Source organism: Solea senegalensis, linkage group LG17 (assembly GCF_019176455.1).
Source record: "Solea senegalensis isolate Sse05_10M linkage group LG17, IFAPA_SoseM_1, whole genome shotgun sequence".
NCBI lineage: Eukaryota > Metazoa > Chordata > Actinopteri > Pleuronectiformes > Soleidae > Solea > Solea senegalensis.
In genome coordinates this window covers 10,479,913-10,496,857 of record NC_058037.1, presented here as the reverse complement: position 1 = coordinate 10,496,857, position 16,945 = coordinate 10,479,913, and the positions used below count along the sequence as shown (strand labels likewise).

Genomic DNA, 16,945 nt, shown 5'->3' with positions numbered 1-16,945 from the left:
AAAATCCCATAGTTATTTCTGTGAAAATACACTGAAACTGGGACCTTTTCAGAGAGAGTTTTCTCTCTAACAGACATTTCAATACAGTGAGCGGAGTGTGGCAGGGTGTAGAAGAGACTTCCACTCAGCATTGAGAACAGTCAGAGCTGTCACTCTACCCACCTGCATCATGTCATCATGTCAAATGTAATGTTTTTAAAGCTCTCAGCTCCTCCTCTCACACAGCACACACAGCTCTAATAACACATACGTCCTCAAACATTGACTGAAGGTGCTTGTGTTTACCTCAAAGTCATTTGCCTTGTTGTAGTGCATGTTTAGGGCTCGGAAAAGCTCGCAGTCGCGGCTGACGCTCAACTCCTCGACTCCGGTGACTCCGTCATTGATGGCCTGGCGGGCAAATTTCTCCATCTGGATGTAGTAGAACTCCCTGAAGTTGCTGAACCATTTGATCAGCTGGGAGGTTATGCAGCGGTTAAACTGGAACAAGGAAATGGATGACGGGGAGTTAGCACTCTTCAGGGTCTCAGTATGTGTTTTTATCCTCAATTATCTCTAAAACTCCTTAGACACTCTGAGTGGAAATACATGGTTTCTTTATGCACTTGCGTAGATGGGAGCATATTGCTTGTAAACCTTGTCAAACCTCTGGATGTGAGTGTGAGTGTGAGGGGGAGGGAGAAAGTGTGAGGATGACAGAGCGTCATCTCACATCAGGGAGATGGAATGTGAGGTGGTGAATTGAAAGACTTTGATAAAAGTGAAAGAGAAAGATACAAGACAAGAATAAGAGAGAACACAGGTCACAGGCGAGGGAAGATAATAGAGACATTAAGTTAGACAGCTAGTGGGTTGGGGGACAGACGAAGTCTGTTTTTATCTGTGTGTGTGTAGTTCATCTTCCCCACTGGGAGCAGACCTCCCCCTATCATAACCCTGGGAGTGGAGGGAGAGGTGGAAAGGAGGGGTTGGGGTAAGACCACAAACACATAATTGACCAGAAAAACGATTAAGTCATCATCTGAAGCGCCCCGGCCCGCAGGGGGCTCAAACATGTACTTAACCCTGTTCACCAATTACACCCCGATTCTCCTCCCCTCCCCGCACCTCCCAGGCTGGAAGAAAAGAGAAGAAAAAGAGCAAAGGAAAAAAAAGAAAGTAAGAAAGAGAGAGAGGCGATAAGTGCTACAGAGAAGGCTGCGGCTATCTGATCTGTGCCGCTCGGCTGGATTCAATAGGGCGAGGTAAACCTATTAAGACCATCGGCTGGTCCCGGCTCTGGCCTCAGCGATGAAAAACACACTCAGTAAGTTTCCATGAGTTAAGTCAAGCTACAGCTGAACCATTCAAATGGACGACGAGATTGTCCCAGTATACAAACACTAGTGGGAGTTGATTTATTGAATAAAGTGTGTCTAAACACCCCAAATATCCCCCTTTCAGCTCGTTAACATAAGGCAGTTTGTGGTTTGTCTTGGGCTAGTTGTTTAGTACAATTTTAAGCTGACTGACATGTTTGCGTGTTTTTCAAAATTCCAGTAACGCACTAATTTGACTTTTATTTGACTGTCATGCTTATAAATGCACACAGTCAAAACATTTAAACCATTAGATTAGGGACTGAGGGACTCACGATCACTATTAGTCCAGTCTACACTGATTGATCCCATTAAGACTTACTAACATTACCTTGTATTTACTAGTGACTCCCTGTAATGGTATCGCACACAATTCCAAAAGTCTGACTTCTTAAAAATGTTGGAAGCCCCATTCCTCTCTCCTCTCCCTTCCCTTTCATTCACACACACATGCACACACCCTTGCTTTTTGTGGTGCTAGAAGAATAGGGGGACAAAACGCTACTAAACGCTGAGCGGACTGCTCGCTGGGGAGGCAGAGTGGTTTTGACATGGAGATTAGGCCCTGGCTATTGTTGGACAGCACGCAGACACACACACACACACACACACACACACAGACATGCACTCACACCTTTCACAATCTGGGACGGCAGAGAAACACATACAAACACATGAAGGTGGATGGGGGATGCAGCAGAACAGTAGGATAGGAAGAAAAGTTGGAAGAGAGTGAGTTAGCTGAATGAAGGTGGGATGAGGCTGAAGGAGAGGGCTGTGTCTTTCTGGAATGATGACATAATGGCAGAGTGGAAAAGAATTAGTCCGCTTGACATTGTTTGGCGGAGGTTTGGGAGGGTGTGTGTATAGGGGGAGAGGAAGGGTAGCGTGGTAGCTGTCCTAAAGTGCAGGGTGAGCATAAATGGGGAAATGAGTGAGGGAGGGAGGGCTGGGAGGAGAGGACGGGTGCAGGTCAGCGCTGTTGGACAATGGCGTTTTGCTTGTGGGGGGGAGGGAGGTTTGGAACGTGAGCAGTCAGCAAGCTGGGGTCGTGACATCGGAGTGTCAAACAAACAAACTACTGACACAGATACATCGGCTGCACGGGGCTATTCTTAAACACACACAATGTAGCAGACAGTCGGAGGGTGACGGAGCACAAACACAATGTTACACTCAAGTTGTCAGCATGATATATAAACTCTGTTTCTTATGTAAGATCAGCACAGGTCTTAGTCTGGGTGTGAATGTGAGATATAAGTGAATTGGTAGCATGCATGTGTGCATATATGAATCTGAGCGCTACATGCTGAGATTAAAGTCAGTGGATGAGTTACCATCACTCATGGAGGAGACCTTTGGTGTCACTGTAACTGAGTGACGGATAGATTTGTCACTTTGGACCAGAATTACTTTATTATACCAAGAGCTCAGGAGAAGATATATTAGGGCCTGTGTTTAAGAACTGAATGGCACAAAGCACACAGAGATATACTGTTGGTACATGCAGGTAAATTACTTGATATCTGCTTTTACTGCACTCTACACACTCAGGGACTAAGTTTTGGCAAGTCACCCCACAGCTTCCAGCAACGACGCTTCATTAAGTTGCTGGTGGGGAACAGAGACCCCCTGATAGCAGCAAGGACACGTGTGTGTTCAGTTTAAAAGGAGGGAATCGGTTCAGAGAAAAGCACATCACTGCAACTCCTTAATCAGTGATGGCAGGGGTCAGCCAGCATGGACATGATGTGCACTGAGGAGTGTGTGTGTGTGTGTGTGTGTGTGTGTGTGTGTGTGTGTGTGTGTGTGTGTGTGTGTGTGTGTGTGTGTGTGTGTGTGTGTGTGTGTGTGTGTGTGTGTGTGTGTGTGTGTGTGTGTGTGTATTTGAGATAAAACACTGCATTTAAGCATAATGTATATGGGTGTGTGTGTGTATTTGTGTGTGCGTCTGGCTGAGAGGCAGATGAGAGAGAGACAACGAGAGCATGTTTCTCACACTCACACTCAAGAGCCTGTGAAAGGTCAGTGCTCAGTGCTAACAGCACAAGATAGAAAGTAACACACACACACACGTTGCGCTCTTGCACACATACTGTACTTAAGTCCAGAATAGGAAAACACTCAAGTATCCTTGGACTAAATGACCTTCCAAACCTCCACACAAGCTAATTTCTTAATATTCAGAGTAAAGTTGACTTTACAGTTTTGTATTATAGTTTGCTTAAAGTATAAATAAGAGCAGAAAGACAGAGAGGCCTATACGGGCCTCCCTTTTCCATCTCTCTTTCTCTCTCCCTCTCTTGTAAGCCCCTTCACAGTCATTAGAGCTTTCCAACATTTCCTGTTTTCGCAGGGTTGAATTGTGGGAGATAATCTCTGGTTGCCTATTGGCTGACTGCACACAAAAAGCAGCCCTGGAAAGCGGGCTTTTGTTACTGCGGCGACTCAAAATCCAGCTGCTGGCTTTTCTTTCTCCCCGGCACTGCCGAGGCACACATACCATGCCACACCATCAGCAAAAAAGAAAAAACAAGAAGGACTGACATATAGAAAAGGGAAAGCCCTCCCTACGTCCACTACTCCACACAGCATGACTCGTGACTAAAGAGAGATAGATGAACTGTGAATTGGCATTCACGTAAAAAAACAAAATTGTCTACATCACAGTTCAAATATCCTATAATTAATGTATATATTAATGCATCCACACACTGTATCTTTTTCTTTCATCAAGGCAAGACTTTCTTAATTAACTGTGTACTGTATTTATTTAATTAATTAATCTTTTATAATCATAAACCCTTTATAGGAAGCAATATCTGTGATAATAATGAGGCGTCTCAAAGCAGTGGCCCTGACAATGGCATTATGGCATAATGACACATCTGTCAAAACATTTCAAAAACACCAAAAGTTAAAATAGAAAGTCAGAGTCGTCTTGAAAGGAGCTTAATCAAGGGGAACAACAGCTACAGCTCCCCCCAGTTGTTAGGGCAAACCACTTCCCACGTTCATTAGGTCCTCGACAGTAAAGACCCGATTAGTTGAGACCTGATTAGCCCCCAAGACTTTTGTCTGAAGACAGCCACTCGCTAAGAGGCCACGCAGGCTGAATCTAATTAGATAGTCAGTCTCATTCCCATACATGTCTGCTAACTTAAAGCTTGAGTCCATTGTTCTCCACCAAAAACAAAAACAAACTAATGTGACTCATAATCCCCTTAACTAGCTTGACCTTGTTTAATTATCTGATGAGGCCATTCATGAGGAGGCCACCTCCTTGGGAAAGGTAACTCAGTGAAATAAAGTGGATGAAGCCTTAAATACTAATTGTTGCTTTAATTTTCAGTGAAATAGTGTACATTTTGAGAATTGTGTAGTGAATGACCATTAACAGGTGCATTCCTACTTTGCCAACACGTGCGGTGTTTTCACCCTAACCAATGAAATCTTTAGAAAACTATGTAAGTGGTGACAGCATCCAAGAGGGGGCAGCTGGGAGAGAAGAGAATCTTTATCTCCCGATTTGAATACGATGGCCTGGATCTGTCACTGTGTTTACCCCTCCTTATGGTCTGACTGGGGCACACAACACAAACAACAACAACGACAACACAAATGATCGTGCGCACCACAACGGCCATTGTGCCTTTTTTGTACGGCTTACAAGTTATGCTTTGTTTTCCAAATTTAACTTCATTATAATCCCAGAGGAGCTAATGCTCATCCGTGCCATGTCCCCGAAACCATCTCTTTCTCATCTCCCCTCCCACTATCAAATCATCCTCCCTACACCTGCTCAGATAACCACTCCTCTGTCTCTAGGCTCTATCCTCCTTTCTGGCCTCTGTCCCCCATTACTCATCCTGTTCTTTATCTTTAGAAAAATCATAGACTGTCCAGTAGCATTATTTGAATAAAACTTTGGTAGATCAAAATGAATGATTCAAACTTAAATCACCAAACGTTCTCTTTTAACTAGTGCTGGGCCGTTAACGGCGTTAACGTGCTGCGTTAACGCGAGACTCTTATCGCACGATAAGAAAATTATCGCCGTTAATCTATTCTCAAAGTTGGGTCTGGGACCTGGGTCCACATAGTGAGCAAGCTATGAATTTCACTTTGATATGTTAGCGCGGATGTATACCTGGCCCAGAAGGCTCTGACCTGGCTGAGCGCGGATGTAGGTAACGTTACGTTATGTAATTTATTGTCATTTTTTGTTTTATAACGGTCTATGTAATTTACCACGGTGAAAATGGTTTCAGGTTGGATATCCAACCGTCGCGTCCGACAACTGTCTGAATGAATATCCAACCTGAAACTAACTTCACGCGGTATAGCTTTAGCTAACGTTATCAACGTTTTGCTGATTAGTTGCTGATAGTTGCCTACTACTACTAGCAATCTTACTCTGATATACTTTTTCTGTCCTACTCCTAATGTTAGGTGTGATGAAAACAGAGGAGCGCCACTTAGCAGAAGAAGAATTCAAATGAGCCATTTTAATCTAGATTAATCTAAATTAACTCCAAGATTGCAGTGAGATTAATCTAGATTAAAAAAATTAATCTATGCCCAGCTCTACTTTTAACGTATTCCAAAAACCTCCAATGGTCTCCATTTCAATGATATGGGTACAACAAATTACACTATTATGTGATAGAAATTTGGCTAACTTTAAAAAGTTTGTAAAGTAAAGAAACACTGAAGGTCACTCACCTTGACATCAGAGAAGAACATCTTGAGCATGTTGGAGCTTGGGTATCGGGTGTAGAAAAACATGAGCTTGGCCTTCTTCAGGTGATTGGGGGACAGACCTTCTTGTATCTGCAAAAAGCTTCCGTTAAGGACGTTATCTATTGACTTGTGGGAAAACACTGAAATAAATACAGCTGCTGATATTATAGGAATAGAGTGTACACTTGATAATATTTGGCAGTATACTTGGCAAAAGTTAATGTCATTTGAGTGAAAGGTAACCAAATTTCATGTCAGTCATGAATGCAGGAAGGGGGTGGATGTGTGTTTGCTGAAGACAGTGCACCAAGGCAAAGCCATTTGCTTGCAATTAGCATCGTCCGTATCAGGTGTGAGAGCGTCACGGTAAATAAAGTGCTGGCCAGCACTACAGCTGATGCTTTTACATAAGGAGACTAATTTCACAGTCAAAGTAAGCAAACGCCTTTGCCTACACCCCGCGCAAACCTCCACCCAGAAAAAGGAAGAAGAAAAAAAGGTTACATTTGCATATCACAGACAAAGACAGCAGTTAACGCCAGTGACAGGCAAGAAGGCCTAATGGCTTGGCGACAACACATGCCAAGCCTGAATATGACTGTCTGATGTTGGCTTCATATCAGTGACAAAACAAGGTCTAGGAGACGGTCTCAAACACTGGGCCATGCAACCTGAAAAACCTTCCCACCTTCACATAGGCCATAGTCAAATACATGTCAGAGGCCTTGTCCTCCTAATGGATCACCTGGATTGACCGACACAGAAGATGGAGATGGGCTTGTAGGGGCACCTTGAGGGAAAGTATGATTCCAACCTTCAATTACATCCCCCTCCTCCCACTGCTCCACCCCTACCCCCAGCCCCTCTGCTGCTGCCAAACCCTTGGAGGAGCAAAAGAAGAAGGAGGAGGAGAAGGAGGAGAAGAGGGGCTCTGAGGCTTTGGACTCAGCCAGTGACGGGGGGACTGAAACACATCTGCGCCACTGAACGGCCCAAGCCATTTCCATGGTGAATTAACGGCCGTATAATGCATCTGATAATATCAATCTGGAGGATAAGACATTGAAAAGGGAACAGGCTTGGGGGTGGGCTGCACGTAAAAACCTCAGGCTGATTCAACAAGGTTTTTCATCAAGCAGGAGCAAGACAGGGCTTTAAATTACACACAAGATGCAGCCTCAAGTTTTCATGAAGACTATTTACACATGAGTGGACAAATACATTGCTTTGATATTATTTATGATCTACAGGGGTGGCTATGATCATTAAAATCAGTCAAGTGTCCAGATGTAGCTGTAACTATAGAGTCTGAAGAAGGCATCAGCTGCTAGATTAGATTGCCCTTGGCCTCAGGGTTAAACTGCAAAGCCAGCAAATGCTGAACCACGCTGGGTTGGCTCCTTAAAGACCCTGTCTACTTTGTCTGATTCACTGAAAGAGAGGGAGGGAGAGTTAGCTGTATGCTCAGTGAGGGTCTTGTGGGGGAAACCCTGGCAGACTGGTGTTACTCTGTCAGGCCTGGCCAAAAGAGCAGCACTTCACTCTCCACACCATACCATCTGCTCCAAGTGGAGGCAATACAAAGGCTCCTCAGACAGAGAGGGACAGAAAAAGAGACCTCTTTTTCAGTAAGGCAAGATGGGATTTGTTTGCTGTGAAAGCTGCACACTGACACGCTGATATATTTTTACATTTTTCAATTAGGAGTGACATTGCTTCTTATACTTTAAATCAAAAATTACTATTAAAATAAAAACATAAAGGTCTCAACTCTACAGCCATTAACGCAATATCACCTCCCTTCAGACGACAATTAAGAAGCTTCATATCTCCTGATGAGGCATTTTCATCTCCAATTCACTCACAGCTTGCAAATGTAATTGTGATTGGACTTAGGGGTGGCTTGCAAGGCTATTATTTTGTCATGATGGTGCACTCATACCAGCTGGCCCACTGTTTGCCTGCCACATCTGACAAGACATCATCTTTCTCACAACACTTCCCCAAAGCCCAAAGTCATGAGAGGAAAATAGCTGCTCCACTTCCTAATTCCAGGTGTAAAGACAAGTAAATTTGGAGTCGGACTGAGAACAAATGAGGAAATTGATAGCTGCCATCTGCTCCGCAACGCTACGGAGAGCTGGTGAACTTGAACATACCTCGCAAAATGTACAACAAGCTGTCTCTTGATTCAGAGGATCAGAAAAATTTAAATATCACTAAAATCAAAAAATTCTACATTAAAAGAAATCGCTGTAAGCACTATAAATACAAATAAAGCAATTCATCAACATAATTTGATATGTATACATATATATATATATATATACTGTTTATAGATATTTCTTAAACATCCTCTAAATGTCAAACTCCTTAATCTGTGGAATAAACTCTGGGAATCAAAAAATAAAAGCTAGTGTTCTACCTATTATTTACATTTAAGGGTGTTCATCGGTTTATGCCCTGAATTTATGAATGCTACAATGAAAGCCACAGCATCTGGCATATGTGGTTATTGTTTGATTGTTTTCTACTTTCTCTCACTCTCTCTCTTTTCTCTTTTCATCCCTCCATCGGGAACCCATAGAAGCAAAGGATTATGGATCTCTGGAAAGCGTTCACCCTTGGGTCAGAAGACAAGACAAGGCGAGGTAATGAAAGATAAACAGCTCGCTGCAAACACCTGTTAACGTCCGCTTCAAAGAAAAGACGGGGAGGAGGGGGGGTTTTGCAGGGAGGGAAAACAAAAAAAGAAGTATTTGGCTGCCAAGCAACAGCCGAAGGGCCCCCCGGGCTGTTGACAGATCTTTATGAAATGAAAAAAAGAGAAAAGAAACGACAATGATTGTGGGCTTTTTACAACAGCGATGGACGATAAGAGGAACACAAGAGAAAACACAAGCAATCATAAATATACATCTTTACAGAGTCCTCAGGTGAACCCTCTGTGACATGAACACACAAACAGACACACACACACAAAGCCAAAGCACTCAGGTGCACACAACAAGCTAATAACAAGGGATACAAAGAGTTAAATATACATTTTCTCTTAGCTAATGTGATGACAGTAGGTAAAGGCTCAAGTGAATTTGAATGACTTGAAAACACGGTTTTCTAAGGACAGGTGGTGTGACACGAATCAAACTTTCATAGGGGTTAAGAGGTCTCGTATACTTAGCGACCAAGGAGGTACGGGGAAGCAGAGAAGGGACTGAATGTATCTGTTAAGGCTATTAGTCCCGAGTCCCTGGGGGATTCAATTTGAGCCTCCCATAGGGGATAGCCTCTTTTTCCACAGGGCACGATTGGGGCACACTGGGGTTAAACTATAAGGGAGGCTATATAACACTATTGTGTGCCAAGTTTCAGGATGCTATCTGTCTCCTTGTTCTTTCAGGCCATTTTTTTATAAAAGGAATTGGGGCAGTAAATGTCGTGGGGACCTAATCTTTGTGAGTAAGTGATATGTGACAAGAGAGCTTTTAAAGCACTCAGGGTTGAAGATGGAAGGAAAGGCTGTGAGAAATAAGAGGTATGGGTATAAAAATAAATACAACAATGCAGTACAATAGTGAACAGCAGTGGGTGGAAAAGTGATTCATCAACACATTCTCCGTTTCTTCGGCTTCTTTCAAACAAGCCTAAAAAGATTTTGATTTTTCTTTTTAACTCTTTGTGGTTCAGTTGCAATGTTTTCTACCTGTCTCTGGAGGGAATTACCACCTGAGGATTTTTGCTGGCTTACTCAGACATGAGGTAGTCTGAATTGAACATCTGTTACACACACATTCACTCATTATTGCCTGTCAGCCCCCTGAAAACACATACAATTTCTCTCAACCCACCACCATATTTTTTTTTTTAAAGGATACATTGCTGCTTGAGTAAGGTGAGATGTCAGCCATGTCCTGCAGATCACCGCACTCAGATTTGATGAGGGACAGAGAGAGACTCTCAGCTGTGCTGCCGGGGTGCGCTGGTGAACAAGAGCGATGGTGGTGCCCCATGTGGTGACCTGATGACATCTTGGTCCTCAGGCTGGTGGTCTCCCGGGATAGGTCCATGGAGTCTGGAGAGGAACGGTCCTTGCTTGTGTAGCCACCTGTGGGAGCACCAAGGGGACTCTGGAAAGGGTAGCCCATGAGAGGAAGTGGAAACGGGTGTCTAAACGATGGGGGACTGAAGCCCATTGAGGCAGAGAGTGAGGAGGGGTGAAGGGCGGGGTGGTGGTGACCACCATGGGCACCCACAGCTGAGGACTGGTGGTGGTGGTGGTGGTGGTGGTGCTCGCTGGGTGTCTTCCTCACAACTAAGGGAAGTGCCTCAGTTTGGTCGTTGGTGGTGCCTGGCATCCCGGGCATACTGGCAAAGGAATCCAGTGGATTGGGAATGATGACATCACCGAAGCACTGCAGCCTCTGGTTGGCAGTGTGGAAATTTGGGTTGTCTCCGTTGACAGCGGTGGGAAATCTTTCAGGAGGTATTGAAAGAGGGGGGAAGGCCTGCTGAGGTGTCGGGCGAGGAGGTTTGGCAAACACCTTAACCACTGTGTCCACTACCTGGGTCATGGCTGAGTTGAGTTCCTGCTTTAGTGTTTCTGCCAACTGTTTACCTTCAGCATGCATGGAGGACCCTGGACCTCCCTGTCCTTTGCTCCGGCCGAGTCCCTCTCTTCTTGGCTTTTCTCTGTCAGCCAGCAGGGCCTGCTCCTGAAGCAATGCTCGTGCCCTGTCCAGGAAATGACCTGGGTCGAGGTCAGACATCTCATTGTCTGAGCGCAAGTCATCTCCACCTCGGTCATCGCCACCAGTGTCGGACCTTGCCGGGCTATCTTCAGACATGTTTCCTATGTCATTGTTGATGTCATTGTGGAGGTCCGTGTGTTCTGAGTCATCAGTTGAATCATAGATCTGAAAGAACTTCTCTTGCAGCTGGCGTAGCTGTTTCTGCATGTCCTCCAGCTGTAGCTTTAGTTGCCTTCGCTCCTCCTGCTTCTGTTCTTTCCTCTGGCACACCAGCTGGGTGAAGCTCTGTTGTTGCTGCTGAGGCAGACGCTGCTTACGCTTGTTCTCACGGCTGCTGCTACTGCTGCCGCACACCTCGCCTCCCCGTGGGCTGCTGGGTGCCTGTTGCTGTGACTGAGGAGGTGGGCAGTCTAGCTCCATCTCCCGGTCTCCATCCATCTCATGGTCACGTTCATGACGGGAAGCAGCAGGGACTACCACACTAGGTGAGTGGCTCATACCACGTATAATATTCTCTACCCGGGCTCGCTTGGCACGCAGGTGCTCATCATTTAGACGTTCGATGTCAAAGGTGGCCAGGCCAGGAGGGCGGCCAAATGGTGACAAGCACTCTTGAGGGGTGCTGCCCTGGGAAGAGTTACTGCAGGCATCCTCCTGAGGAGCATCTGAGCTTGCATTTGAGAGCCCGGACCCAGGGAAGCCTGACTCACCTCTATCACCCCTGTCCCCTCTTTCTCCCCTCTCATGTCCCCCTCCATTTTTAGCCATGTTATTCTTGAGAAGCTGAGAGATAATGGTAGTGCCAGGAAAGGGCATCATGGTGTCCTCATATGAGTTGGCCCTCTTCAGAAGCTTTCTGAGTACATTGGACTTGGACTCACTGTCACTTGCTGTCATAACGCCTGGCCCACCATGTGGCTGCACTACAGAGCACTCCATGGAGTCTGTGTCTGATCCGTGGTGAGAGTGGGAGCTCAGAGAGTTCATGGCACTGAAAATGGCTGCTTTGGCACGGGCAATGTTATCAGTGGTTGCTGTTGTGGCTGCTGCTGTGGATGATGCTATGCTACCCACGGTCCTCTTAACACCGATGTCCACGCGTCTTCGCTTGGTCTGTCTGTTCAGGAGGGAGTCGCTGTCATGGTCCGGCATCACGGGCTGCTGCTACTGGGCCATATCCTGGAAACCCAGTCCAGTTGGATCAAAGCCTGAGTACCTGTAGGCACAAATTTACAGACGCGTGAAACAATGTCACTCACTTAGACAGGGTCTTCGTCTACTTCCAAATTGAAATTTCTATGTACATTAAACTGAAAAGCATGAACGTTTTGAAAAGACTAAATCTTGAATCTGTTTAGACACAAATTAAAGAGTTTTGTCTAAAGCCAGCAGACAGTCCCTCTTAATGTGTTTCTACAAAGAAAGGGACATTGATGAGTACATTTAAGCAATAAGGACCAATGACAGCGGGGTAAAGGGAGCAGACAAGACGGGGTCAGAATTAGGCCTTGGCTCTACATTCCAGGGCAAAGTCCTACATTTTATCCTGTCCCCTCTTACATGCCGTGCGACACTGAACCAGTTCCCACGGAACACAAAGCTGCATAAAATTATAATAATTACTTAAGTACTTGTCCTCATTTCCATACTGTGAGCCAAGATAGAGGTTATTAACTCTCAAAATGAAATAAATTAAATAAAAATGTTTTTTTCTTCTTTTTTTTTTTAATTGTATACACATATGAAGGCAATACATATGCCCAACACACACAATCGTGTCTTGTAACTAAACTTTAAATTGGTAATTTCAGCTAAATATTCACATGTGAAACAACGGTAACATGTGGTATAATTTAAAATGGCAGTTCTGTTTCCACCTTTATCAATATGGCCATCATGTCTTGAGCAATGCGGAGAGTGACACATAAAAGAAACACAAAATAAGCCTATTGATTTTAGTGCCAGCATGAGCTCACTTCTGTGTTTTTTGTTTGTCTTTTCATCTGGCAAGGGCAGTTAATTCTGCTCAAATGAATAGGTCACAGGGGTCACCGCTGGCAAGGAGCAACTTAAAGCGCTCCTACAAAAACCCTAATGCCCCTCTGAAAGCAAAACGTTTTGTCACTACAGGCCTGCATGAATAATGCTGCGTACACAGCGGTAGCAGTGTCTTAATCAGAGCCATGTCAGATGAATCCACTCTGAAATATAAATATATTTAAATACGTTTTATCTGTATGCCTCTAATAAAAATCCAACATTTGTGTATAAATTTTCAAATGAATCAATTTAGAAATTAAAAGTTGTAAAAGTGCAGCAACAATGTGCATTGTTTCCTTTTTTCCCAGTCTCCAAGAATCATTTACAAAAATAAGTAAATATAAAATAATGTTTTAAAAATATAAAGGCAAAGCTCGACTTAAATTACACAGTTGCACTCAACATTTCTGAATTACGTTTATTTTATTAGCTTTTAGGTAGAGCTGAAGTGGCTAGAAAAATATTTTAATTCTAAATAGAAAATGTGACCTTACTGATTCAAATATATGCATATACAATATTATCACTGCGCACTTGAGCAAATCATTTGAAGACATTTTCTAAACTCGGTTTTAATGGATAGTGGGGGTAGAGAGATACAATTAATCTAAAGTGACATTTAAAGATGTTTATTATTTGCTTTCTCTAAAAAACCCATCATTGTTATATTGCTGCATCTGATTATTATTATTTGTAATTGAAAAAGCCTCCTCTTTTTTCTCTACTTTCCAAATCAGGCAGATTACACACACGCGCGCGCACACACACACACACACACAACTTTGCTTTTTACTGTTCAGTCTGTGATGCACAACAGAAGAGACATAAACAGTTTGCTGTGAGTTTGTCTTTACATTTACTTTAAAGACAAACAATCCAAATCAGCTAAGCACAACTTGACTTAAAAAACACACACATTATAAAGTAACATCAGGATTCTAAAATAAAACCCTTTTTGATAAATGGCTTTGCCCCAAGTCTTGACAGCTATATGCAGCAGTTCAGACAAGAGGTGATACATCTTTAAGGAAAAAAAACTGGCTTGATTGCCTCAGGATCTCAACAAAGAGCTTGAAATAGTCACCAGCACCTGTCTTTTCCGACCGCGCACCTGTCTTTATTGCCCATGCGCACTTTCTCTATCTCTCCCCCACTATTAAAAAAAAATCAAGCAACAATGAGCAGCATATACTGTATGACCACTCCAACTTTCCCACCTCTCCATTTGACTCCTCAAAGCCCCAACCAAACATTAAAAACTTACTCAACAACAACTTTTTTCTCAATTGAAAATAACACAGTCTGCAGCAGCTGCAACTTTCTGAAGCGTTTTCACTTAAAAGACTCCAGCACTGGCTTTAACTGTGCGTTTAGCCGTGAGCGGACAGACTGAGGTTTGAAAACCCATGAGAGACAGATCACTTAACAACAATACACCATCAGCAGCCTTTTTTGTCACAGCTGTCCGAAGTGACAAGCTCGTAACTGCCTGGATTACGACTAAATAAAAAGGACATATAGTCTATATCCAATCATTAAAATACGATTTTACCCAAAGGATAAAGACTACATGGTGTTTCCACGATTCTAACACTAACAACACATATACAAGGTCAATCTATTCACGTTTCTCGTCTCGGAAAAAGAAAGACAAAACTTTCTTAACTTACTTCGCAAAGTTGCAAAATGGACTTGATCTGTACTTGGATGAGGAAGGTTTGGCTACCGTCCGCAAATCACCCTCTCACCCGCACATCAGCTCTCACAACTCTGAGCACACGCCAGGACGAGGGCAGCGAAACACAGCAAATAAACTCCTATAAATGTGATGTGATCACTACAATGACTTTCCCCAATTAGTGATGTTTGATTTGTTTGTGGGGTTGTTGTTTTTTTCCGCCCACCGTACGCAGGCGAGGCACAGCGAGAACAAGAGAGGGAGGTATAACCGAGGACAAGGTTACTTACCCTTTAGATGAAGAGGGGGACAACCTGAACTCCTACGGCAAAACAAGAGGAGAGAATATGGGCAGAGCGCGGTGGACTGCTGGATGCTGGGGGATACAACAATGTGTCAGAGACGCAAGGGCGGAAATAAAGTCAGCGACGCGAACGAAAGGAACAAAATGGGAAAAACACAGAAGATGGAAAGAGCTCTTCATGCGCGTCGGTCTCTCCCTCGATCCTTTGCCGGGACTGAAAGAGTGAGAGACATAGACTGAGCGCGAGGGAGAGAGAGCGAGAGAGAGAGAAAGAGAGAGAGCGAGAGAGAGAACGCGACTGTGTCTGTGCGTCTCCGAGGCGCACTGGATGCAGAGGACTGGATGCTGGAGCGCTCCTCCGCCACTAAGATTCACTTTAAGACACGGCTGAAGGAAACAGGAAGACGTGCGCGTCACGAGCGGCGTGATGTAACTGTCGCAACCTACCAATAAGAGGCGTCCGTCCGGTCCAGAGAACAACGCACTGAACTTGACCAGAGAATGGGGACTTGAGCATGCAACTAAACAGAGAGAGAGAGAGAGTGAGAGAGATGGAAAAAAAGGAATTACCACTCTTTTAAATCTCTTTCTTCTCAAATCGCCCGACTGTGCGAGTAAGACTCTTTACGCACTTTGATATTACATTTACTTATTTTTGCAATAAAACTCACATACTACATAATAACACGATGTCATTTGTTCTCACATCTAATACTTGAAGTGAAAGCTTAAACTGTAAAGTGGGGCTTCTTGATTCCATATTTAAAATTAAAATCGTACTTTTGAAAATAAGTTGAGAATAATATGGATTATTTTTTAAATCCCATTCACTTTTTTGAGGAAAGACGACTTTATAATGAGTGCAACAGTAAGTTAATTAATTAAATAAATAAATAAATATGTAGAGCAGACAGTCTCCAGTCTTCTTTCACAAATTAACAGTCTATTTTTTTTTGACTGCACTAACGATTTTCTGTGCGCTTGTGCATCAATTATGTTTATGACAGTCGAGTTAAATGTTTTAATTTGAGCCAGGTTATTTCTAATGATTAATGGCTTTGTAATTTGATCCTTTATATGTCTAAATTAGGAAGCATGATGCAGTTGTATTTTAAATATGACTACATGCGTCCCCCCCCCGCAGACAACTGGTAGTTACACATTTAGACGACAGTTTCTCATAGGGACTAACAGTACTAGGTCACTTGGGTATCGGGGGTTCAAAGTGGCATGTAGGGATATTTTACGCGCATCGTTTTCTCATTGGTTGCATCAGTAAAGTCTGATTTATGAACAAGCAAAAGCAGCACAGAGGCTCCCAGCTTTGGTTTGGAATTTAGATTATCCAGAGAAGCCAATATCCGAGGAGAGATAAACGTCTCTTTGTGGAATGCCGAATTTCATCATAAAACGTCTGTCAGTGGGATCTACAACCTGCTGCCACTAACAAATCCCCGTGCGTAAAGATGGCACTGTCATCAGAAATTATTATGATTAAGTGAAAGGATAGGGAAAAAAAATGCAAAACTAAACGTCCATATTTTCAACTCCAAACTCTGAGGGAATTATTACATTTTGCTCTCTTTGGAAGCTTAGACGTGCACCTGTAACGCCGAACCCTGCGGACTCTGACACCCGATCCTTTCCATAATCCAGTGTGACACCTCTGATTTATGAAATAACAACGGCTGATTGCCCTCGTTCCTCCTGCGTCCTTACTTGTAATTATGCTTCTGTTTTTGCGCTGTGTAAACACTTTAACTTTCGACCTTCACAACAGGTGTATGCACAAATTGTTTAAAGATATTATCGTTAATTTTCTTCAATTAAATTAATCTTCGTGTAGAAGATTTTGTTTCATCCGTTGAAACCGCACTTATGGATAATCGAGGTCACATTTACATATTTTTCTAGTCAACCCGAGACATTTTACACATACGATCAATAGATTTATTTATTAAAACACGTATTATTCGTGTTGATATTATCATTACAATTAGCCTTGTTGCCGCATGTAAAATGTCATTTCTCTGCGCATCAGTTGGATGAAACCTGTTAAAGGTTTGTACCAAAT

General features: G+C 43.5%; 1 protein-coding gene across 2 annotated transcripts in view; it reads right to left on the bottom strand.

Moving 5' to 3' along the window:
* Positions 1-15,442, bottom strand: part of prox1a (prospero homeobox 1a) — a 28,474-nt gene extending 13,032 nt beyond the window's left edge. Inside the window, exons 1-4 of one of the 2 annotated variants that reach the window (XM_044048954.1) lie at positions 14,858-15,442; positions 9,977-12,065; positions 6,084-6,191; positions 286-480 (exon numbers count right to left, since the gene is read on the bottom strand). In XM_044048954.1, the coding sequence (XP_043904889.1) occupies positions 286-480; positions 6,084-6,191; positions 9,977-12,001 (2,328 nt within the window). In that variant the 5' untranslated portion in view covers positions 12,002-12,065; positions 14,858-15,442. Of the gene's footprint in view, positions 1-285; positions 481-6,083; positions 6,192-9,976; positions 12,066-14,559; positions 14,746-14,857 lie in introns of those variants that run through there. The other variant, XM_044048955.1, reaches the window with a different exon arrangement.
* Between the last annotated feature and the right edge of the window lie 1,503 nt (positions 15,443-16,945).